General features: G+C 41.9%; 1 protein-coding gene across 1 annotated transcript in view; it reads left to right on the top strand.

Annotated features, from left to right (window-relative positions):
• Positions 1–2,918: 2,918 nt before the first annotated feature.
• Positions 2,919–24,433, top strand: part of STMN2 (stathmin 2) — a 37,486-nt gene continuing 15,971 nt past the window's right edge. The window contains exon 1 of the mRNA XM_064650220.1: positions 2,919–3,246. Coding sequence (XP_064506290.1) covers positions 3,228–3,246 — 19 coding nt within the window. The 5' untranslated portion in view covers positions 2,919–3,227. The remainder of the gene's footprint in view (positions 3,247–24,433) is intronic.

Below are 24,433 nucleotides of genomic sequence, written 5' to 3'. Positions count from 1 at the left end.
TCTTCAAAGTGCTGCACAAACATTTTTCTTTCCAGTACCACCTCCTTTTCTCCCTTGACTGCAAGGGGGTAAAAAGTAAAACCCTTTCTAGCAAATGGAGAAAAGAACAAATGCGGAAAATGAACAAAATGTTTTCAACCATCTGGCCAAGGCCACAGAAGTGTCCAATAAAAGTGGGATGAAAGGCACAGTTATGCAGCCACAGACCTGGAGATAGGCTAGGCTGCAAATGCATTTTAGTGTCAATCAAGGAAAGGCCCAGGCTGTGAAAGAAAAAAAGTCCTAGCCTTGCTAGGACATGCTGGAGTTTAATTCATGCTCCGGTAAAATTTATGTGAAACAAAACATCAAAAGGTGGCAGTCAGTGGAAGAGAAATGATGTATGGAGTGTCTGGTAACTGCTTCTGTAAATGCCAAGATTTGACATGACAGTGATTGCCAAGCTATTTCTCGCACCACTTTCTCGGCATTACCCACCCTAGGAGCCCGGTACCAGCTTCCTGGGGAAGAGTCGAGCTGCATCCACCCCCCGACCACCGTCCCGGCCTGACAACCTCCCGGGATGCGGGGGAGTCCCGGCCTGGGGCACCCGGGGGTCGGGCAGAGGCGCCACTGCCGGCGGCGAAGGGAGCAGGGAAGCGCTGCTGCCCCTGCTGCTGCCGCACGGAAGCGGGGAGCGAGATCCCTCCCGCAGGGGAGGCTCTGCCGGCCGCCCCGTGCCGCTGCTTTAGCTCGGAGAACAGGAAAATCAGAATTAAATAGAAGAGACAGACCGTGGGGCGGGTTCGCCTCCTTACTAGGCGTGCCGGGCGGGGGATGGGGAGCCGAGCAGAGATGCGCTGTGTCAGCGCAGCCCCGGTGTCACCCCCTTCCCGGCAGCTGAGCCCCGCGGAGCCAAGCCGAACCCCGATGCCGTCCCATGTCGGGAAGGCAGCATGGACACGGGAAGCGACGGAGCCGGGCGAGGCCAGCACCAGGACCCTCACCCGCAGGGGCGGGGGCAGCCGCATCCACTCCTGCCCGCCCCCTCCTCGTTCCGACCCTGCCGCCCTGCCTGCCTCCCGCCCCCAGTCGGACTCCCTGCCGGCCCCTCCTTGCCTGCCCGTCCCGCATCCCGCCCACGCGGCCCGGTCGGGATGCAGCTGCCCCGGGCAGCGCCGCCGCCTGCAGCACCACGGAGAGCGCCCGGCCACCCTCCGCCCTCCCCTGACGGGGGAGTGGGAGCCTGGGTGTGTCTCGTCTGGGGCGAGGTCGCCCTTGCGTGCGGAGCACCGTGTGGTTGCTCACCATTTCCTTTTGTGAATAAGCTCCTCTCCCTACAGACATCCAGGCACAATCCTGTCCCCTGCTCACCCAACCCTCCTCTGCAGCCACACAGCCAAAGGCCCAGAAGTGAAACCCTCCAAAAAGCCGCCGGGTCCCCGGGCCGCCCTCCTGCTTTCTGCGCGGGCAGGGCCTCTCAGGAAGGTGGATCGGCCCTGCATCCCGACACACCTGCCTCATCCCCTCCTCCTGCGAGCCAGAGCCGCCTCGGCAGGGAGACATCACGGCGTCTGCCCCGCCGCGGCTCACTCGCTGGTGTCTGTGCACGGGAATGTTTTTCTCCCCAGATTCACTTCCAGACTTCATTATTCTCATATAAAGAAAAAAAATAGTTTCTGCAATTCAGAGATTATCATTAGTGTCTCAAAAGAGAAAGCTAGCCTCATGCTTATGCTCTGGGTGCTGCTTCACTCAAAGATGCTGTTTACTGACCTCAAGAAAGCTTGAAAAGCATAATCCTGAGTTACCTGTTCTAGGGAAGCACACTGAGAGTGAGAGTACCACATTTAGACATGGCACATAGTGTGGCCTTTGCAGCTGCAAACAGCATCACAAAAGTAAGGAGAACGATGCCAATGCCCTGCCTACTCTAGGACAACCCAGCTCCTTCTGCCCTGGAGACCTGTGCTTGCTCTCCTTGCGCTTTCCCACTCACCTATACACCACATCATGAAACAAATCCGTAAGTAATGTCCTCCAAATTCCAAGCTGAAAATTTGTCCTGTGCCCTGTCTGTCTGCAAGCCGCGTGGGAGTCTGTTATCACTGCAAGCTTTTAACAGTAAGACTGTTTTTCCCCTGGGAGAAGCACATGAGCTCCAGCTGGACAGCATAGAGGTGAAAGTGTAAAGACGGAGCATCCTTCTCTTTGTGCCATCGTCCTGGATACTGTCTTCTCTAGGCCAGCAATTGCTTCCAAGCCCAGGAGGTTTCCAAAGAGGTCCCATCATTGCCATGTTTTTAGCAAAGGTTTCAATTAATTACCCACATTTGTTTAGTGACTCTCAGTCATGTCACTGACTGTCCTCCTGCTGATAATAGAGAATCCTTAAAATTAATGTAGGGAATCCTTAGAACATGTCTATCCCCTTTCATGTAATAACAATACCAGGTCCCATGCTGCACACTTTGTCAAGGACATCAAGCACTTCCCAGTGGCTCTTGTTACAGTGCATTAGGGAAGTGGTCATTAACTTCTTTCCACATTTATTCTGGTTTTGGCTTTCCAGAGCCCTTTGAGAGTGAAAGCATGTCCAGCTTTCCCCATAGTTTAGCAGAGTTCAACATGTCCAGGGTTAGGTCTGGGAACACTAAAACAGGTACTGAAATGCAGAAACATTCAGTATAAAGCAATTGTATAGGATATCTGTGTATCCTTGCAGGAGGCAAAAATAATCTGAGCAGCTGTTTTGCTGAAATAGTTTTGAAAATCCCTCATAGTGGTCCCTTTTCTTGTATCTTTGGAATAAAATGTGTTAAAATGAATTTGTGCGTGTTTTACAGGTAGCAACAGCAGAGCCTTCAACACCAATAGGCTTTTTTCATGTAAGACATAAAACATTTGACATGGAATGTACTATTAACACCAGACCGAGGGGGGAGAGGCAGCCAAGGACTGATTTCCATTTCAAACTGCATTCTGGCACTTTGTACTCCAGCACTATTGGCGGATCAATATTTAATGCCCGGAGATTCTGGCTCTGCAGGAGTCATGTCAGGGGACCTCTCGAGCCAATCTGCTTGGGTAGAGGAGTGATAATTATTCATGGGCTCCTGCCTCTTGCTCCTTCTCTTGCACAGCCCCACTCTGCTGACTCAGTGCCTTATTCAGTCTTCTCTCCCTCTCTCCACTGCTGTAGCTGGACCCCTTTGCCTTCACCGCCTCTGAGAGCCGCACATCCCACCATGGCTAAAACAGCAATGGGTAAGAAACCACCTCTCTTTTCCTTCAGCCAGTGCCACGGCCGCTGTCTCCTAGGTCCTCTACCTACACTAGGTGCTCTTTTCGCTGTCCCGAAAGTTTAGGGGGGGGAAAAAACCAAGACAACGATGAACATATTTTTAATTTCTTTGATCAGGAAAAAAAGAGAGGGTGGGTGGGACCAGGGGCTGTTTTAGCGTCCTAATGGAGATCGGATTATAGACCGATGGGTGAGGTCGGCACATGAGCACAGCATAATTTTGAAACTGCTTTCATTAATTTAAAGATGAATATATATTTTTTTATATATATATTAAAAAAAGGGAAACAAAACGAACGGTAAAGTTATCCCCGCTGTCAGTGTACCTCCCCTCGTCCCCGGCGGCCGGACTCAGCGCTCCCCTCTGTCTCTGAAACCGCGTGGGGAGAAGAAAAGAGGGGCGGTGGAGAGGCACTGCCGCCCGAAACGGGCACGGCGGCGGCCCGAGGGGCTGCGGGCGGCGGCCGGGGAGGTGGCCGGGCCGGGCCGGCGGGGGGCCCGCGGTGCCAGGCGGGGGGGCTGCAGCGGGGCGGGCCCTGCCAGGCGCGCACTGCGGCCGGCCGCGCCCAGCACAGCACAGCCCAGCCCAGCTCGGCCTGGCCCGGCCCGGCGCGGGGGGCTGCGGGAGGGGCGGCGAGAAGGAGCCGCCGCTCGGCGTTACCCCGGCACTGCCCGCACCTGCAGTCTGCCGGGGGGAGGGACGTGGGGGGCGGCTGAAGTAGGTCACTGCATCACGGAGAGCTGGTGTGCGCTAGCAGTGCCCACCCTGCTCTCTCTCCCGGGGGGCAGCTGCCGGGGCTGTTGTTACTTGGCGTTTTCCAGCTGCCAGCAGAGCATCCTCCCCCCTCCCCAGCAGAGCCGCGCCCTGTCTCCGCGACGCGCCGCCCCCCGCCCAAGCCCACCCCGCCGGGCCCCGGGGAGCGCCGGGCGGGGCGCGGCAGCTGCGCCCTCCCCGCCCCAGCCCCGGTCCCCGGGGGGCTCCCAGGTCATCGGGGAGCACGTTGTCGGCGGGTCCGTCTTGGTCCTGCTGGTCCAGGCAGGAGCGAAGGGCGGTAGCCCGGTACTGGCCCCTTTGTTCGAGGGAGACTGCTGGGGAGGGAGGGCGGAAAAATCGCAGTGAAGGTGTGGGGGAGACAGATAACAGTTTGCGGGTTGGGTTCTTTGGGGTTTTTTTTCCAGGAGGGGAATGAGGCTGGACCTGCATTTGTTGCATTCAAATTCAAGTTTTCACAATCATTCACCGTTAATATCGTGCACGCACAAATCCCATAAAATAAGGATGAAGAGGTCCCAACACAATTGTTGCCTTTCTCCAAGAAGCAAATCCCATTCAAATTTCCATTCTATGCAGATTCTTGTTAGGACTCTTCATCACATTGCACAAAGTTACACCAAAGCCTCCTGGCAGTGGCTGTAATCGATGCATTACACCAGTGCATTTGTTCGAATGCTGATGTTCCACTCCCGAGGAATAATCGGTGTGAATTGAAAACATTTTAACCTGGCTGTGGCACCCCTGGGAACAGCATGAGACAGCTGTAGATGCAAATAGACGAGGGAAGTGAGGGCTGTGGGAGCCTGGCCAGCCCTGCAGTGCCGAGCACGCGGTCCCCTCCCCACTGCAGCAATCCCGTAATCAGTATTGATAATTTGTAGTCGGCCGGGGACTTATCGCGGCAGAAGGCCCTGTTAGGAATTCTACCACAAGGGAAGAGCGAGCTCCTCAGCCTGTGGTTAATGGTCTCACAGTACACAAATATAAAGATTTCTGCAGCAAGAGGGAGGCCAGGAATCATTCAGTTTGCCCAGAGACGAAGGGACTATATGATGCCAGTTTGTCTAATAATACCTGATTAACGAACCACATATACCAACAATAAAAAGCTGTGTAACTACCTAGCTCAAGTTTCTAAAAATACTAATTACAATAGCATTTAACTTAAAAAGAATTGAAAGTTACATTATTAAAAGCATCTTCCCTCTTTAAACTCACAAAGATTAAAGGATTCTCCTCACCATTTCCTTAAACCTTATTCTTCCTCTTTCTTAGAGAAAATTTGGATCTAGACAGTCTATTACAATAAGCCACTTTATTTCAAGAATTACTACAAGCTAACACATTTTATTTTCATGTGAAAAAATAGATGTATTCTCTGTAATACACATTTCCAGTTAGTGCTAAATGAGCTACATTTGTCCTGTACTCAAGCTTTACCCAATAGACCACTGCAAGAACTACAGAGCGCCTGATTTTTTTTCCCTTTTGAGCACCATATTTTGCAAAGTGGCAATAAAGGCTGGATCCTGCTTCCACTGGAGCCAGCAAAACATTTCTAATCAGTTTAAGCCAGCCCACTATTATGTTTCTGGCCCTGGTCCAGCAAGGCACTTAAGCAGGTGTCTGAGTGAGCATGCAAAATAGTCCTGCTGGCTTTGGACAGAACTCTACACGTAACTCAGGTTAGGCAGATACCAAATACCTTGATAAGCCTGTGTTTATAGTTTGCCATAAAAAGCAAAATTAAGCCTCATTCTTTCTTAGGTTCAGTAAAATAAGAGGTTTTCAAGGACAGCTCCTTTGACTTCTGTAGGAATTTCAACGGCTGCAAGAACTTCTGGAAGATCAATACAGCCCAAATGCCCATGAGGTTCTTCTTTCTGTTTAGTGTACATAGTATATGAATGATGCATGCCAGAGACACACACTTTTTTTTTTTTAAGTGTGTCTTATTTTAAAATTCCTTGTAACACAACTGTAGGGAAATTCTAGGGGCTTTTAAATTTCGTTCTCCCTTTGATGCCATCTTCCACACAAAATCTATATTGAATGGAGGGACTCCTTCATTCTTTATACTCCCAACCATGCAGGATGTGTGTTACATAAATCAGCAGCCTTTGCATGTGGGGTCACTAAAGACCAATCAGGCCATGTACCTGGTTTGACAGACTTACTTAGGGTATGTACATGGATGGCAGTGTGAGGGTGAAGCAGTCTGTGATGACACTGGAACTCAAAAAAAATTTGAAACCATTATTTCATTGTTTCCTTGTGGTGTTTTATTTAAAGAATATTTATTAGAACATTTTCAGACAATCATCATACAGAAACTCTCAGTACTGGTTATGGTTCTTGTTTATTTTATAGGAAGCTGTTTAACAGAAATACGTGTGATATATGTTAATAATGTGTTAAGGAAGTGTTTAAGTTCAACTCCTTTTGAGACAGTCAGGAATGCTGTGAGGTGATAAATGGGTGGAATTATGAGGATATGGGAATTCAGGCAGCCCCATGCTGCCTCCTTTGCATATCTCAGTAAGATTGATTAAACTCTTGTAAAAGTGTTTCAGAGTTGTTCTTCTACTTTGTCATTTACATTTTATTCACGAGCTCTATACTTAGCTTGATGGATGCAAGGCCATTGCTAAGTTTGTCTATTAACTGAGTACTACATTATTGTTTTATCTGATATGTAAACATACATATGAAGTCATAAATAAGTGTATGGTTGTTGAGTTTAGCTAGTTCAATTACTTTAATAACTAGGCTTTTTTTACTGCAAAGGTGTAAGCATTCTGCCTCTGATTTGCCACCACACTTAAACAATTGTTTGATCTTTAACAGTTGCACAAGAGTAGTCATCTGGACATCAATGACAATGACAAGCTTCCAGTTAAACAACATATGGCTAAGCGCCAGGCTGAGTTTAGACTGAGCATGCTCCTTTCCATATTACGCTGTTTTTAGCTGAAGGTTTTAACCTTCCCTTTCATAAATAAATGAACACAAATCACCTCTGAATTATTTTCAGCTGTCAGAAAATAACATTTCTGCATAGACAAATAAGAAATCATGTTAATATGAGAGTGAATGTAGGCAAGAATCAGAAAATAGTGTATTGTTTCAGTGTTATCAGAAATGTGATTTGACTGAAACACCATTTTTCCAAATTTTTTTCAAGATCTAGCAGAAGAAACATTTTTCTGAGAACTTTTATTACTGAGCTAATATAAAGTTCATGGCAAGTACACTTTACCACAGAACTGAAGGTTAACACCCATTCACATTCTTTTCTTGGTTTTGAAGAGTCAATTACTCTTCCTGCAATTGAGAATTGAGGCAGTAATAATTTTAAAAACAGTCCATATGGCTAAGAATTTATATTACCTCATAGCAGTTCTTTACTTACCCTGTGAGGTGTACAAGCAGGAGGATAAAATGTCATCTATTTCATTTTCTTATGGAAGAGATCCCATAACATGCTGAGGAAATAAAAATAAAATTCAGCAGCTTGAACACTTCCAAAATGTTCTCTCACCTCCACCTCCATTACCTCTTTTTCCAAATATAAGCTCTAGTTAGACTAAAGACTTCCCTGTTTAGTAATGTATTTCTGTAATTCATTCACATCAATTTTGTCAATTTGAATTTTCTTTAATTTATTATTTAAGCCTGGGAATTTATTTATTATTATTTATTTTTGTATTTGTACTACAATAGTACATTTCTCTAGATCATGTTTTGCACACCTATTTTTTAGTATAAATACTGTGTAATCTAACCTAATGGTTAGATTTATCTCAGGTGACATTTATATTCATTTCTTTAGAAAAGAATTTTTCATTTTCAAATTAATAGCATTGATATAAAAACAACGCAGAAGAAAGATGGGACACTCATATCCAGCAATATATTTAGATAGTGTTTCAGACTTCAAAAACTATACAATATTAACTAATTAATTCTCCTAATTGCCTGCAGTGAGAAGTAGACATTATTATATAGTCTGAAACACAGAGATCAGAGGGTTTCCATGACAGGTCTGTCTGGGCAATACTTGACCTCTGAAGCATTTTCATGTAGGTCTAATTTAACTACCTTATTAGTGCACTGACAAAAGAAACAAAGAGATGTTCAGCACTTTTGAAAAACATCAAGCCCTGGGTGTCTTACAGTAGGCATCTTAAAATGGTATCACACCACATAATTGATATAGGTGAAAAATTAACTCACTAAATGCTTTGCTAAAGCTGATACAACAAGAAAGCCACCACTGGAACATAAGGCACTGAGAGTTGCATTGAGCTTTCTCACAGTGTGCCCTCCCCACAGGCTGTGTGTGTATATATATATATGTATGTATATATAGTACATTTGCCTTTCAACTTAGGTTATCAGGCTTCAAAACCCTTTATTCTGGCACTCTCAGCAGATCTGCCCAATGCTTTAAGGAGGAGTAAATGTCACATCATGAAGCAGCAGTGCTTGCTTACCTCTGCAGTAACTGCCTTCGAAAAATCCATTGTCAGTTCTCCCTACAAGTCATCTTTATAAAAAAAACTGTTGCCATCATCAGGTGGCTTGCAGAGAACGTGTCTTCTTCAGCAGTAGCCATAAAACGGATGATAGATGAACAAACTTTGCAAATGACACTTGTGTCACTGCAACCAATGGAGTACAGCCACTGGCCTCAGTACAAGTGGGGGCACAGCCTATGGGGACACAGAAATTGGCAGCTGACTCCGAGGAATGTCTGATATTCACAATTCTTTCTAGGCTACGCACAACCCTCATGCATTCTGTGGATGCAGTCTGAGGTGTTGTTGGTTTTTGTTCAGTTTAAAAATATCGTTGATCCCACTTGGAAGTATGAGTCCCCTCTGTGAACATCAGCCAGCAACTCTACTTGGGACACATACCTCTATCCTGCAAGGTGCTGGGCATCCATGACTGCAGTGCAGGCAGTACCTGTTTCCCTAGTTACTCAGCACTTTTCAAAAGCAGGAAAAACTGCTTTGGAGACCTCAACCCACATGGACCTGCATCCTCAGTCAAAAAAATGGACTGATGCAGAAATGCTGGCTCCTGGGAGCTAAATACTTTGGACATCATGTGTCTGAGAAAAAACAGCATACAAAGTTGCTCCAATATTATTTCTTTTTTTCTTCCACTTATTATGTTTTTATTTTTCCTGTCTGCTAATACATAATTTAACCAATGAAGTGAATTTCAGCTAGTTCTGCCAGGATGGGCAATTAAACCGATGCACAGCATCTACAAAAAACACTAGGCTTTTCTGAATACATATAGAAAGTATATTTTTTTAAGATATAGCAGTCAAATCCAAGCAGTTCATAAATAAATTATGATTTATGGACTCATTCTAATACACAAAACCTCTCGTGGTTGTGGCAGTTGCTGTGTGGGGAAACGGTGATCCTTCACACACACAATCACAAAACAGGATTGGTGGGGTTTTTTTCACTAGTTTTGCCCCAGGAAGGTGGTTTAGTTTAGAGAGGTGACTGAGGATAGGGTTAGTAAAGCTCTAAGGCACCTGTGGTGGGATACAGATATGACTGTACCTCCACAGCACGTGGGGAGAGGTCAGTGCCTCTGGCTATGGTCAATAGTGAATGCACTCAATTCAGAAACCCAGAGGAAAATGCAGGGAGGAATGGGGATACTTCAACCATCCCTTGGGCACTTCAGGGAGAAGCCCTGCTTCAGTCTCTGCCTTTGTGGTGGGAGGAAGAAGAGGTGGCAATGGATGTACTTCTGTCCCTGAGCCAAAGGCTGGTGGTTGGCCTCCAAGTGTGGTGCTGGGATCAGGTGGCCCTTGTCCATGCATGTCCTCCATCCCCATATAAGACCAGAGCCACTGAGCTTTGTCCGCTTTCCACCCTTCTGTGGGAAGAACATCATGCTAGAGAGAGGACAAGAGAGCGCACAGGAGGGAGGGTAACCTCCACCTAGTAACTGGGGACCCCAGGACCATCGCTAGATTTTGCATGATATGGCAAAATAGAAACAGCTGTGGGAGCAGAAAATAGAACTTGAGTTTCTTTAGGTGGCAGTTAGGACCCTTTGGCCTGAATCCCCTCATTCTAAAAGAGATTGAACTCAGCTCCTGCACTTCCTAGTCAAAGGTGCTCACTGTAGACAGTTGTCCCAAAGGGCAGGAGTTTCCCCTCAGCTGCATTTTAAAAGAAAACTGTGGCTGCCCTTAAATTTATGAAGAACCCTATCCTATCTACATGTGCCAGATGCTCACAGGAAACAGGCTACACAGATTTCTTCAGAGGACTGGATCTGAGTTGGAAGAACACCCAATTCCCAATGTTAGGGGATTAAACATTTCAAGCCTGAGGCAACCTTGCTTGTGCAAAAAACTAATACCCTCCACTGCACACCAATTTGAAGAACACAAATTGTGTTTTTCTGAATTTTCATGACCTCTCCTCACCTGTGCAGAAATTTGCAGGATCCACATTTTGGATTTCGAAACCTGAGTTATTTTTTTTCTTAAACATCATTTTAGGCACCCAACTCCTTTATTGGATTTGTAGGTTAATCATTTTATGACCTGACTTCATTTTCATTAAGATGGGGAGAATCATAGTTGGGATGTGAGGTTATTTTCCATACTGCATGGAAATGTGTAACTATGCTCCAATATTATAGATGTTGCAAAAATCCATACGGATCAGATTAGGAAACAGAGCAACTTAAGCTACTGAAGATGTATTAGCATTCTATGCTATTCAGATAGTTTTTTATAATTCTTAGGGAATTTCTTAGGTAAAGAAAAATTAATTTTGTGTATATTTTATACTACTGATTGACATAGAGGTTTAAAAATGGGCAATTTATCTTAAGCTAAGGTATGCTCTACCTGGAGGCAGCCAAAGTACCTTTTAATGCTTACAGTTCTTACATTTAAATATATTCACCAGTCACTAAGTGATTACATAGCTATAACTTTTGATCTTGATGTTATTTTTCATCCTTTCAAAGTTATTGAAAACACAAATTGTGCTTTTAGGCTAAGATTTCTGAGATACACATGTTCAAATTTGTCCTCTAGTTTCCACTAGGGTGACTCTTGATGTCATTTTATTGGCAGAGCTCCCTGGACTGACTAATATTATTACAGTTATTTTTTCTTTTCGAAAGACTGTAGAGACCACAGCCAGGTCAAAGATGCACAACATTTTTTTATCAACACTGGTATATAAAAATGTAGCAAAAATTATATTTTTTTGTTTCCTAGTATTTTTGTACTGCAAATCCTCCAGTTACCTGAATGGAGCTGTAAGAAATGTTACGTGCTCGTAGGAAATTTTTTTACTTAAAATGAATGCATGAATCAATCTCTATAATTTTTCACAGATCTTTTGTGGAAGTAAAATTCACTTCTGTAACCCTTTTTATTAACCTATTAATTATTTGAATGTATTTGTTTCTTACATTATTCATGTGAAAAGAAAGAGCAATTGATATCACTTAAGTCATGTTTACGTCACTTGAATACACATTGTTTGTCTCCAGGTACTGGTGTTTATTCAATTTACTATGTAGATAGTAAAAAAACCCTATTTCTAAGCTAATATCTTTTCTGCATGCTCAGATATTTCTGATGCAGTTGAGACTGCAGTCAGGGACCTTTCAATATATGTTGTGGATAGGAATGATGCCCTTACTCCTGATTTAAAAACTTAAATGTTTTAAATTTGTCAACAAAACACTTGTTCTCAAGGCAAATAATTTCTTGCTGGGAAATTATGTTCTACCTCTAAACATCATTATTTTCTAAGTAAAATATCAATAATGACTTCTTAAGTAAAGTAGTAGTAAGGTATTTATTTTAAGCTGTATTGAGGGTTCAAGTTATCTTTTTTGAAGTGCATTCACCTTTTTTTTGCAGTGAAAGATCACGAAGGGAAATATCTTACACAGAAAATCATACTACATTTCATTAACAGCGTAAAGAATTTCACCTTCTTGTGGTGGATGGCCTGAAAAACAGGATTAAACATGACAGAGGTACTTTCAAGTCCTCTGCAAAAGTGTAATTACTAGTTTGTATAGGTTGTCAGTACTGTTCTAGAGGTCTCAGTTCTGCTGGCATCCTAGTTTCTGCACAAAAATGTGAACAGCACTGCCAAGGGTAAAAAAAATTGGAATAATAAAAATAAATACTTGCAGCAAAATCCCTTGCAGATAAATCAAGACATTTAGATAAGCATACATAAGCAATCTGCAATATAAAGGTTGCAAAATTTTATTTAGTACATTTATATGTAGTTATATGGATGGAATTTCCTAGATTAAAACAAAATTAAGAAAAAGTATTCTGGAAGCAGAATATTATATCAGATGGACCCCAGTCTGACCCTGAACTGCTACTCTAATATTATACGCTTTTAATGTCATTGGCATTAGAGGAAAGTCTGAGCTAGCAGTCAGGAAGATTTCTATTTCAGATGACTCCCAACTTTCTTGTGAACAATCTGCTGTCCTAATCAGTTTCCCATCTGCTTCATCGCCACCACCTACTGATTTCCAGTTCCAGTCCATTTCCTTGGTACCCTTTCCCTGATTTTCTTAATCCAATATCATTATCCAGTCAATCAAGTGTCACCCTCATTCTTGGTCAAATTTCGATCATCCCATCCCCTGACTGACTTTACCTGTGTGTTTTTTCTTCTTTTTTTTTTTTTTTTAATTTGTCTGTTCTCAGCAATTTCTTCCAATATGCAGATTCAGCTCTCATCCCTTCATACAGCCTCTTCCTTCCTGTAGTCCTTCATACTTCTGTGATGCCAGAAGGGAAGGAATTAAGACCACAGGATAGTTGTTTCCTCTTGTTTTTCCAATTTCCAGTGCTCCTCTGGTCCACAGCATCGCTCTCAGCCCATGTGGAATTAGTCCTGCCCAGCACAAAGTGCCTTGAGACAAACTGGCTGTAAAGCTTGGATTTGTATCTCTCAGCCATGGCTGAAGCCTGAAATCCAGTATTTCAATTGCTTATTCCCATGGCCAGGCCTGGACAGATTTTTTTCAAATGAAGAATGATTTCCTGGCACAAAGCACTAGAACCTTTCAAATAAATAAAATAAGCACTTGTTTAGTTTACCACATGCATGTATTTTTCCCTAGTCATCTTCATAGAAATAGTGAAATGTTTTTAGCTAAAAGCTTCTCCAGAATTCAGCAAGAGGCAGCCTTCCAGCTGAGAAAACTGTAGGCCAAATTGTAATTTATCAAAGTGACGTTCAGTGGAAAAAGGACTCCCATATTTTCTAATCCAGTGGGGAAAAAAAGTAGGACAACATGGGAAATAACAATGGCTGAACTGTGGTGTACAGGTCGCATGTTTAAATGGCTAAGATGTGCAAAGGTCAGGAACACCAATCTTGCAAGAATTAGAACATAAACCTGTGGAAATCTGTGGATGTATTCAATCTATGTTGATTTACATCTGATGAACCTATTTTTTCACCCTTTAAATCTCCCAAAGTATCAGCTTAGGAAAGAAATCTCTCCTTTATTATTTTGAAAAGTCATGTAAAAGCCAGCTACACTAACAAAGAGAATTTGATTATTCAGGGAAAGAGATTTCTTTTTTTTTTTATTACAGGAAAAAGAATTTGATTATACAACAAAAGAGACAAAACAGGCTATTACAAGTTGACATTTGGATATATCCAGCTCCTGCTGCTTTTAGGTCATACTAAAAATCCAGTAGACAAGCCAGTCCTAGAAGTTTGATGAGTCTGTTAGAAAGGGCAGGCTAAGCAACATAGAAGTTCTGATTTGCTGTTAATGACAGACTGTTGATGCTGGTGCACAGTGCCCTGAAAATCTTGCTATTGCAAGTGAAGATCTTTTTTTTTATTATTCTAAATGAGCCAAGCGCCCTCACACCACCAACCAGTGGAGCATCTCTGCAGGGATCAACTCCTCATGTGGTTAATTTAGTAGCAGAGCAGTGTCTCTGAATTCATCAAGATCTTCTTCAAAGTGGACACCAGTATTGCAGAAAAATAGAGAGACAGGAGATAGACAAGTAGATAGCTGCAGAGGGATAAATAGGGTGACAGAGCAAAGGTATTCTAGAAATCTTCACTAATATTTCAGAATAGGAAAAACATTACTAAATTGAAAAACAGTATGAAAGAGTGAAGCAGAAGAGAAAGATGAAAAGTAGAGGAGGTGAGTCATGAAAGACTTAATCGGAAGCAGTCATATTACTGAAAGTCGATATAAATTGCTATAGTGTAGACATTTATGCATTAATTTTACATCTTCAAAAATCCATTTATTTCTATTATGCAAATCAGAGCAAAGCTACTTAAAACACAGATCACTTCCTGTGACCAGTGGTTCTTTTTCTAGTTTTATTGTACCATGAATTGTAACAAAAGTATCCCATCAGTAAATGTTCTCCCTCAGCCAATTTAATCAATTCTGAATAATATGCTAAGTTCTTTGCACCATCAGCATGGTTTCCAAGAAGAGGCTGTAATTTTTTACCTTTTTTTTTCTTATTAATTTTATGTATCTTCTGGTTAGCATACTCGGTAATATTGATAATTTATGCCCAACCATGATAAATTTTAGCAATACGCTGTTGAGTGGTATCATTAGTTTTGTAATGGAGGCAATCAGATGTTTGCATATATGCATAAAGACATGGCAGGATACAATAGTAGAAGTATAAACCTGGTAATTAGTAATAATAGCTGCATAGATCATTTAGGTAAAGATCATGCCAAAAAATCTGAAAGCCACAGAGTTACAGATGTGTGTCATCTGGAAAAATTTGACTCTGTCACTTCACTGATCTTTCCTTCAAATAGCTGTAAGCAGCTAGTATATTGTCCTTTAAGCCACCCCTTTGCCCAGATAAACAAACCAGGCCCCCTCTAACTACCCTTCACAGGCCACATTCTCCGGTCCCTCACCTTCCTGGTAGCCCTCCACTGGACCTTCACCTGTTCTTCCATGTCCCTTTTAAATTGGGGGACCCAAAACTGGATATAGTACCTCAGGTGCAGCTCCACAGCCCCAAATATCTCCAAGAAGTGATGAACACAACCTCCTCTCCTGCTGGTTCACACACACCTTTGCTTTCTTTCTCTGTTTTTTCCAAATTTGGACCCTTAAGAAGAAAGGTGGAAGAAATAGCAAAAAAAAAAAACCAAAAAAAAAAACTCTTACTTGTGAGACTTTTGGAGCCAACCTACACATGCCAAATTTATTCCTGTAAGTTTATTTTTTAACAAAGTCCCTGCCCCAGTATCCATTCCTATTTTGGTACCTAGACTTCATCCTTCAGCATTGACAGTTATGCGTTTAGGTAGCCACGCACTGAAACATGTCTGAAACCTCACTTGGGCATTTTTACTTTCTTTTGAACTGTGTAGAAGACTAGCAGAAAATTATCCTATGTTTTTCAATGCTGTAAAAATAGATTTTCACACTAGCCCTAGTTTCTAGATTTGGCGACCTGCCAAAAGATTCTTTTCCTAGTCATGCTGCTACCCACTTGTTAGGAGATAATGCCAAATGAGAATAAGAGTTTTACAGAACCTGCTTTGTATCAACATGGTTGATGAGGGAGTTGCTGTCATTTTTGCTTACTCTGTAGAGTGCTTTCATAAACTAAAGTGCTAGAGTTCTTCAAAAACCAAAAGCATTATTTTTGAACCAGAAGATTTCTCCAAGGATAAACACGCCTTTGATAGGCTTCCTACATAGGGAGACTTTCTTAATTTAGGGACTACATTTCTCTAAACCCAGAAATTCAGTCCTTTGTAATATCTTGTAATAAAAATAAATACAGCCCCTTGCTCCCACATATACCCCACGGAGTAAACTCAAATTTGTATAAAAACATTTACATTTCTATTGTCTTTTTTATGAAAAAAGGGAATTAAGCCATACAGTGTAAAGCATCATAATAATACAGTTTCCGTTATCCCAACTTCTTGGGTTTACAGCAAAATCTTCCACAAATACAAGTTAAGTTGACAGGCAGACTCTAAAATCAAACAGTTTTACCCAGAAACTTGAAAGCCATTTACTAGGAGCTTGTTTGGTTCTGGCATTCGAATTTAAAATACTATTGTTAATTAACACAATATAATGTGTGTGCCACTGTATTATTGCAAGGATAGGAGCTGTTCCTGTGTAAGTAATCTGCTTACGTATATCATTTGCAATTGTGTACAGAAAGCAAACTAATGCCTTTATTCAAAATTATGAGGCATCCTTATTTTAAGATGTCTCACAAAATTAAAATTCCATTCAAAACCCAGAAGTAAATTGAATTTTTCAGACTGTCCCCTTTCACTGTCTTTTGCATTTTGACATTTAGTCGGTAGTCATGGCAGCCAGCAAGAGTGATTGTGTAGCATAAAGATGCAGTTACACATATTTGACTTTGGGCTAAGTACATTAAATACATGTCAATTGCTCAAAATCAACCAATAAAGTTACATAAATAAAGCTTTACATATATATAAAAACACATGCATTTTTATGTAAACACAGATATGTCTAAACTAACTAACAAATTATTCTATCTGTTTGATATTCAGACACTATAAAATGGGGGTTCTAGTCTATATGAAATCATTAGTTTGGCGGGTACTGTCCACAGCCCTCACAGCAGCATATTTTCTCTAAAATAGATTCTCCTGATATTTATGGTGTGAAAATAATTTTAATATGTTCTGCACTCAGTGAAATGACTCAGCAAGCAAGGAATGCACCGGAATGTAGAGATCAGTAGTCCAACCCTATCATAAATTATAATTGCATTTATATCTTATAAACACAAATTTCTAATTAGCTGATTGTCTAGGTTCTTTTTTTTTTTTTAATAAAGGAAAAAAAATGCACCTTACAATTTATTTTGCTAATTGTTTTCTGAGCCTCAAGTTACCACTAACTGATATTTGGTTTCATCAGTTCAAAGCACAGTTTTGAAAATACTGGAAGACATCAAAGTTATCTGCACTTTGGAATGGCATAGGATGTGTATTAATGAACATTGTGGTTACAGCCCCTATATGAGTTATAAAAAAAGTCACATTTTATATCAGATTTACAGTTCTGTTAAAACTGTGTGCATATCTGAACCCAGAAAAATGGCACGAACTGGCTTGTCTGTCAATGGAAACTGGCAGTGTAGCAATCCATCTCTGTTCCCTCAGGTGAGGTACTCCAAAACAGATGAGACTCCCTGAATGATGAAAACAGAAAACACTGGATTTTTTACTCATTCTTTCTTAATTGCTTGCTCTGCTTGAACCATTTGGTCCATTTCTTTCCTTGATGATCAGTGGCTTGCTTTTGTAACATGTGGGTAGTTCTGTTAAAATTTGCTTTCTGGAGAAGCTCAATATGAACAATTTGACTGTAATATCAGTTCAGAGATGAGGGGAAGGATTTCATAACATAATTGAAATATTATTCACTACAAGTCCAGAAAGGATCTGCTGTGACCAGATGAAAAGAGACAGTAGCAGAACTCTTATTTCCATTGCGCAGGCTGGCAATATGCAAGATTATGTCATTACTCTCTAGGGATGACAAAATACAGATGCCACAGAATAAAATGACACCCAGTGTCAGTGGTGATGCGTGGCCAGGTGATGCAAGACCAGAAAGAGTTTGTCGAGCCTCCATAAAGGAATAAGGGTGATGCAAAATTGTCAGTTGAAGCCTCTGAAAAATTATCATCAGGAAAAATTGAATAAATGCCACCATTCCAAAAACACATGGCTGAGAGTGAGATTCAGATAAATAAAAGTAAAACTGGCAGCCAGCTCTCTCACACCCTGCTCTAGTAACCCAGTCTTACTGCGCTAGAACAGAACCCGGAGCATGATTCATACCTCGGGAAGATGCTGTTTGATCATAGTAGGCTGCATGACTAAACTGTTGCCATTCTATTTCATTGTATTTGATTTGCATCCTCACTCAAGGAGCTGTTTCACCAGCCATATTGCCTGCAGCACTCGCAAAGAGACAGCCTGTGCCAACAGAGGTGTCACTTATACAGAATTCAGGAGAACTCTCTTCCCCAGGAAGCTTTCCTACAGAACAGGTCTATGACCTGAGGCAGGGTTTTTTTCACTTCTGGGTTGTTTTTTCCCCAGCATCCCTTGCCTGTCTTTCTCGTTTAGACCATAAGCTCTTTGGCATAGGGTGTTTACATCTGACAAGTTTGTACAGAAAGTAGTGCAGATCTCATCTGGACCTCTGCATGCTTCCACAATGGAATGACGAGATGACCTGAAGAGCATACTGGGAGACAGCAGCTACCTCTGATGGCCTAGCCCTGGGTGTTCTACTGGGTGCTCTGCTTGATGCTCTAGGGGAGATCAGTGTGCCCAACACAGGGACTTGAAATTTCACCTCCCACTAGTGCTCGGTTCAGCAGCAACATGCTGCTGTTATGGTGGCTGATGCCTGCATGACAGGGCTGTTGAGGAAAAGGGGACTGCTTGCAGGCTTGGCAGCTTCTAGTCTGTAACCCAGTTCTCCCCACCCCACACTTAGAAAGACACTGAAGAAGTTCCAACTCCTTTGCAAGTCCTTCCCTGGTGCTTCAGCTGCCATCATGGCCCCAGAACCAAGCCAAGCACTACAGATTTGCACCCAGGAAAAAGCACGGCTCAGGGAGCTCCTAAGCACTACATGGTCACTTCTGAGGGAAGGATCAGCAATCTGGGGTTATCCCATTGCAAGGAACTTCTGAAGCAAACTCCACTAGGTTGCTCTTATGGCAGGCTAGTACAGTTGGTAGCCCCAATCCCAGAAATGCTAAGACAAAATAACCCATGTACAGCAAAACTGGGGTGGTTGGGTTAAGGAGAGTCTCTGAAAAGCCTTCTGCTTCCCTGGCCTTCAAACATGAGCATCAGGACTCCTAAAAACACTGCTTTACAGCCTACATGGAGATTGAGATCCTGGTTCAATGCTGCTTACCATGAGGGATCTTCAAAGCCATGGTAGTGGAAACTTTGCAGTGAAATATCTGGCTTTTTAAGCCATTTTATATGTAAGCTGTCTCAGAAGTAAAAGAATTTAATGGCTTTGTGTGCTGGTAAAAAGGTATGTCACAACCCTTCAGGCATACGGTGCGAAAGAAATACATTATACACAGTGAGCACTAGATCATGGGAAGCAAATTCACCCATTCAAAAACTCCAGAACTCGAGGTTTTGTTTCTTAAATCGTTCATGTAAGACACTAAGTGATACCTCAGGGGAAAGGGATTTTTCTTGAGAACAGGAAAATTAATGATAGGATCAGACCCAGAATGATGCATACAGAATCCTTACTACTACTCTAACAGGAGTACTAAACTAAAAGTAAAACAGATTTTTCTGTGAGGTGTGACAGAGCCAAGCTTGTTGCAATGCCAGTCAAAAGAGACTGTTTGCTCCGTGCACAGGTATGTAACAAAACCAACAACAGTTCTCAAGCAAGTAAGATGAGCCAAATAGGGAGGATTATTTCCTCCTGGTGCTGCTGCTATGGCCTATTCCCTTTTTCCATACAGTTCACGTTCAGGAAAATCTCTTTGGTTCACATCATCCTGTAGCTAAATTTGCACAGTCTTTTTTACTTCCACAGAATACAGGAGACAGCAAATAGCAGAATGGTTACTGGTTGGGGCTGCCTTAAAGATTTTCAAACTATTGATGTTCACATGACTTTCACACTTACATGATAATCAGGAACTATCTGTGTCTATTGTGGCCTCTTGTGAAGGTAGGCGTTAAGTTCAGCACCTTAAATATCAACATCCTGCCAAACTGCCTGAACAGGGTTTGAACTTCTCACTGCACAAAAATTAAACCGTTATGTTCAGTTAACCAGCAGAAAATAAAGCTGTCTTAGGTGTCCTGTAGCCTTTAAGTTCATTCCTCACTCTTTGTCTTCCCCATTGTCTTCAAAGTCTGTTTTAGTAACTCACATCCTTTCCTACAGAAAAAGCTCTAGGGGGAGAAGATTAGGGGAAGGCAGATGGGGTGTGGAAATACAGAGGGAAATATGGGGCGAAACCTTGATAAATTTTAAAGGCAAAGCAGACCTTAAAGAAGGTCTTCTCCCCTTGGGAAACAAAAAAGATCTCTGGAATTTTTGTTTTCACCTTGGCTGAAGTCCTCTTAAGTTCAAATGAATTTCAGGAGGGCCACGGTCCTCTGTATTAGCCCTCGGTCCTTTGCCTTTCCCTCAGTCCCAGAGGACTTTTGGAACTGAACTGCCAAGGGCTTCCTCATGCCGGTGTGATGCAAAGGGATGGCTTAGAAGAGCGTGCAGCATCTGACTCTTCCACTGCTACAGACTAGTTTCTGCAGAGCTGAGGAATTAGAAGCTAACCCACGGCTTTCTTGTCTGTTCTTCCCAGAACAGGCATGTCACCACAGCATGCAGTGTGGTGAGGCTGTCAGGGTCCTGAGGCTCTGGACAGCTACTTGTCTATTGTATTCCTTCTGCACTAGAAGGTAATGTGTGTGTTTTCATTTCAATAAACAAGAAGCACAGAGTGACTATGGCAAAGCATCTGCATTGCTCTTTGTTTTGAGTAACCATGACAAGATTTTTATATTTTTCCAAATTCAAAAAACCCCTTCCATCAAAATCTCATGTTGACAATGCAATTGCATTAGCTCAAAAAAATAGTCCCATTAACTCATGTCACAGATGACTGTAACAGTTAGGGTTCAGTAAATGGTTTTTTTCATTGTTTCAGCAGTGAAAATTACATACATTGAAATAATACAAAATAGTAACTTTACATCTTAACATTCTGACATCATAAAATAAACAAAGACGTTTGACTCTAACCACACACACATTAAGTAAAAATCACAGACACGGCACCTGGAGTAGTCCAGTTTTGTCCAAAAAGCCATAGTCATTATAAGTGACAAATTAAGTTGTAAATTTAGGGGCAATTTTTAGTCAGACTTGTGCCTCCCTCCAATCACCATATTTGCATGTGTTTTTATCTGTGCTCCATAGATACAAGAAAATCATTAATGGAGAGTCTTTGCATAAGCAAACAGCTTCTTTTGTATTCCATGGGATGGGTTTAACAAAAATCGATGTTGATTATAAGTAACATTTACACTTTTCTCTCTGCCCTCACATGTTAAAAATAGCCTTGCTTATGAATAATGGTCTCTGCTGTGACACAGCAATCTGTCTGAGCTGTGCTTTTGCCAAGGAACAAAATGTGACCCAAATTGCCCATGGCCCATCAGTCAGGACAGATTTTCATTTTACAGTGTAAACTGTAAAAAATTCCTTATAGCTACTGGATAACAGATGAGAACAAACAGGATGGTTTTAACGGTGTTTTCCTTAACCTTCCTATTTCTCCCAGCACTAAATAAGTGATTGCTGACTTCTAATGGTAACCATAGGACTGTGCCTTAGTAGCTTCACTGCTCAGGACTGGCCATGGGCTACTTTTCTGTCATCAGTGGAGGAATATGGAATGTGTCTGAATAAACATATTATTTGAGATCAATAGAGCACTTTCAAAGAGGATCATCAAAACACCCCAGTTGACCATGCTTTGGTTCACACCTCAGAGAAATCTTGGAGCACAAACTGGTAATGAAACTGGAAGGTATGTACTAGCAGTACATCTGCTGTGCCCATGGCGCTAATGGTTGTTCAGGTCATGGGACCAGACTAATTTAAAGAAAAGATCCCCAAAATTATACAGTGTGGAAATTAAATCCCTAGAATTGTTTCCCCCCAGAGATCCAGTCTTGCTGTGCTTTCCTTCTTGCTCATGCAGATGTAGTGCTGGCTGATATGAAGATCTTACCTGGACCAGCAAGTAAAGAGCCCACAATGGAAGAGCATGGATGTTCACCCAACACAGGGAGTAATTTCAGAGTTTCTAAAGGTAGCTCTTAAAAATAATGCCTAAAGTTTGAGTAAAGGGTGAGTTTGGCTTAAAACAATGATATTAAGGCTTAAAACAATGATATTAAGGTACATTTGGAACTCGTTCAGAAAAAAAAACCAAACACATTCTTGAATTTCAAAGCCATTTGGGTTTACTCTTCTCTGAAGCTGTCAAAGCTTTTAGGGGCATTTAATAGTATTTCTAAGGTTTTTCTTTGCAACTCTGAATATGAGGAATTTATTTTTAAAAAAGTAGATGAGATTCTGAAGTAATCATGCAGTTTCAGAATTTAAGAAGGCCTATAAATACTAATATATTCACAGCAAAACTGCAAGAATTGCTAATATCGAATTCTCTTCTTTTTTAAACAAAAATCAGTGTTCTTCTCTTGCCTAGCTTTAAAGTTTTTAGTGCATATAAACATTTAGATCTTGCTGCATATAACTAAAAAGATTCTGTTGCCATCTTTTATCAACATTGTTCTTTCCTAGCAATTTCCCTATCAAAGCTTTTGTAATGTTACGATTACCATAATTTACTTTCCTTCATTTAGCTTGCACAGTTAATGGAATGATATGTACCCTACATGACTGCACAAGGACATATATAATTAGCAAGCCAGTTGAAACACATTTGGAAAATAAACTTCCTTGCAATCACTGTGTGTCTTTAAGGGTTTTTAAAAGCTCCACTATAAGGCAGGTAATTTTTGTGCCTATTTCAGTTTCCACAAGAGGTCCTGTGCACAAATGCTGTGCTGTTGGCTGTCTGGTCTGTGTGTGCCGCTTTCTTAATAGAAGAACCTTTCTTTTTGAGAGAACAGGCTTCCACAGCTAAAACACTAAACACTCGGGATTTGGGAAAGTACAGTTACCTTCCAGTCTAAACTGTGTGACATGGGCCAGCCGCTTTAATCAGACCACTAAGCAGGCAAACATCACTGCTTTCAGGTTTTTTAATGTATTTTAAGGAAATGTTTAAGGAAAGGACAGCTAAGCAAAGCAGGGCTCCTGCTGCTCAATGCCGCCAAGTAAGCTTGGTTGAGGGGGACATGTCGTGATGATGCTGATGTTGGACACCTGAGGAGAAGGGTAGCTCCTCATTTCCTTTGATGCCCTCAACCCTTAAGTTTACAACAGGAAAAGCAGTGTTTGCCAGCATGGCAGGTTTTTTGGCTCCCAGGCTTGCAGCAGCCTCCAGAAATTCTGTGGGTATTCAAACGAAGTTCCAGTTACGGTTGAAGAACTCTAAAGGGCAAATGAAGACTAAATCAATACCATGAAAAAAGAAAATGTAATTCTTGCAAAGTATGGAAAGTCATCCTAATTCTGTCAGTGGCCAGAATTTAATAGGACAATGATTTTAGCAGTGGGCTTTCAGTGCAGCTACTGCACTGAAGGAAAGAGAGCCGATCATGTTCTTATCTTTCTCCAGCTGCGTTTTGCAGATGGCAAGCTGGGAGAACAAACACCTTTTCCTAATCGTTTTAAATGCTGTTAGAAACCAAAACAAATTTAATGTCAAGCAAAGATAAATAATAATAACAAAGGCCCCAAAAGGCAAAATTCCTAGGATGCTGCTTTATATGTCTGTTTTTACGAAGATATTTCAAGGTATACATTTTGTCAATGACTCGGCAGATCTTGTACAAGCACGTTTAGCTTTCAGCTTGTGTTGTCAATGGCCATGTCTTTAACACTCAACCCGGTGTCCATTTTCTCTATGTTTAGCAACCTGCCAGGGTCTACTGTGCATTCACTCCATAACCTTGCTGCTGAAAAGGGTGCAATTCCAGTGGTGTGGGCAGCTGGCTGGGCAAGCCCTCCTCAAAGGGCAGTTTGGGCAACCACACCTGTGTGCTTGTTAGATGGAGGCCTAAGCGAACAATTAATTTTGTTTGACAACAGACATCAGTTGGACATTATTCTTCTCTTCAGAAGATTTTTGAGTTATTCCTTGTAAGTTGGTACTTAGCTTTTAAACCAAATGTTGTCAAGCCCAAGCTTCCTTGGCAGCCTAAGTTCCCACAAAACAAGATTTTCAGTACACTCTTGACCTGAGATACTGGCTTTTACCAATGGTTTCTGAAAAGCTAAATGTCCTTTAGGTGGGTTATTCAAGGTACATGATTAGAAGCCCCCATGCAAAGCTTAGTTGGATTAACTAATCATTTAACTAACACCTAGAAATCCATTCCTGAACTATGGATCTTTCAAATACCACCATATTGAGCAGCATCCAAAGGCTGCCAAGACTTCTTCAACCTCAGGGCCCTTTCTGAGTAGGAGAAACAAATTCAAAAACCACAAGAGCATCCATTAGAAAGGCTGATTGACAATTTCATGTGTACACACAGTTTGAAGGTCAAAGGACTGTCTGGTTTTTCTTTAGCAACATCATGGGTTCATTTGGTCTAATC

The sequence above is a fragment of the Pseudopipra pipra genome, chromosome 1 (assembly GCF_036250125.1).
Source record: "Pseudopipra pipra isolate bDixPip1 chromosome 1, bDixPip1.hap1, whole genome shotgun sequence".
Classification (NCBI taxonomy): Eukaryota; Metazoa; Chordata; class Aves; order Passeriformes; family Pipridae; genus Pseudopipra; species Pseudopipra pipra.
The sequence above is the reverse complement of the archived record's forward strand: the minus strand, read 5'-3'. Positions and strand labels throughout refer to the sequence as shown.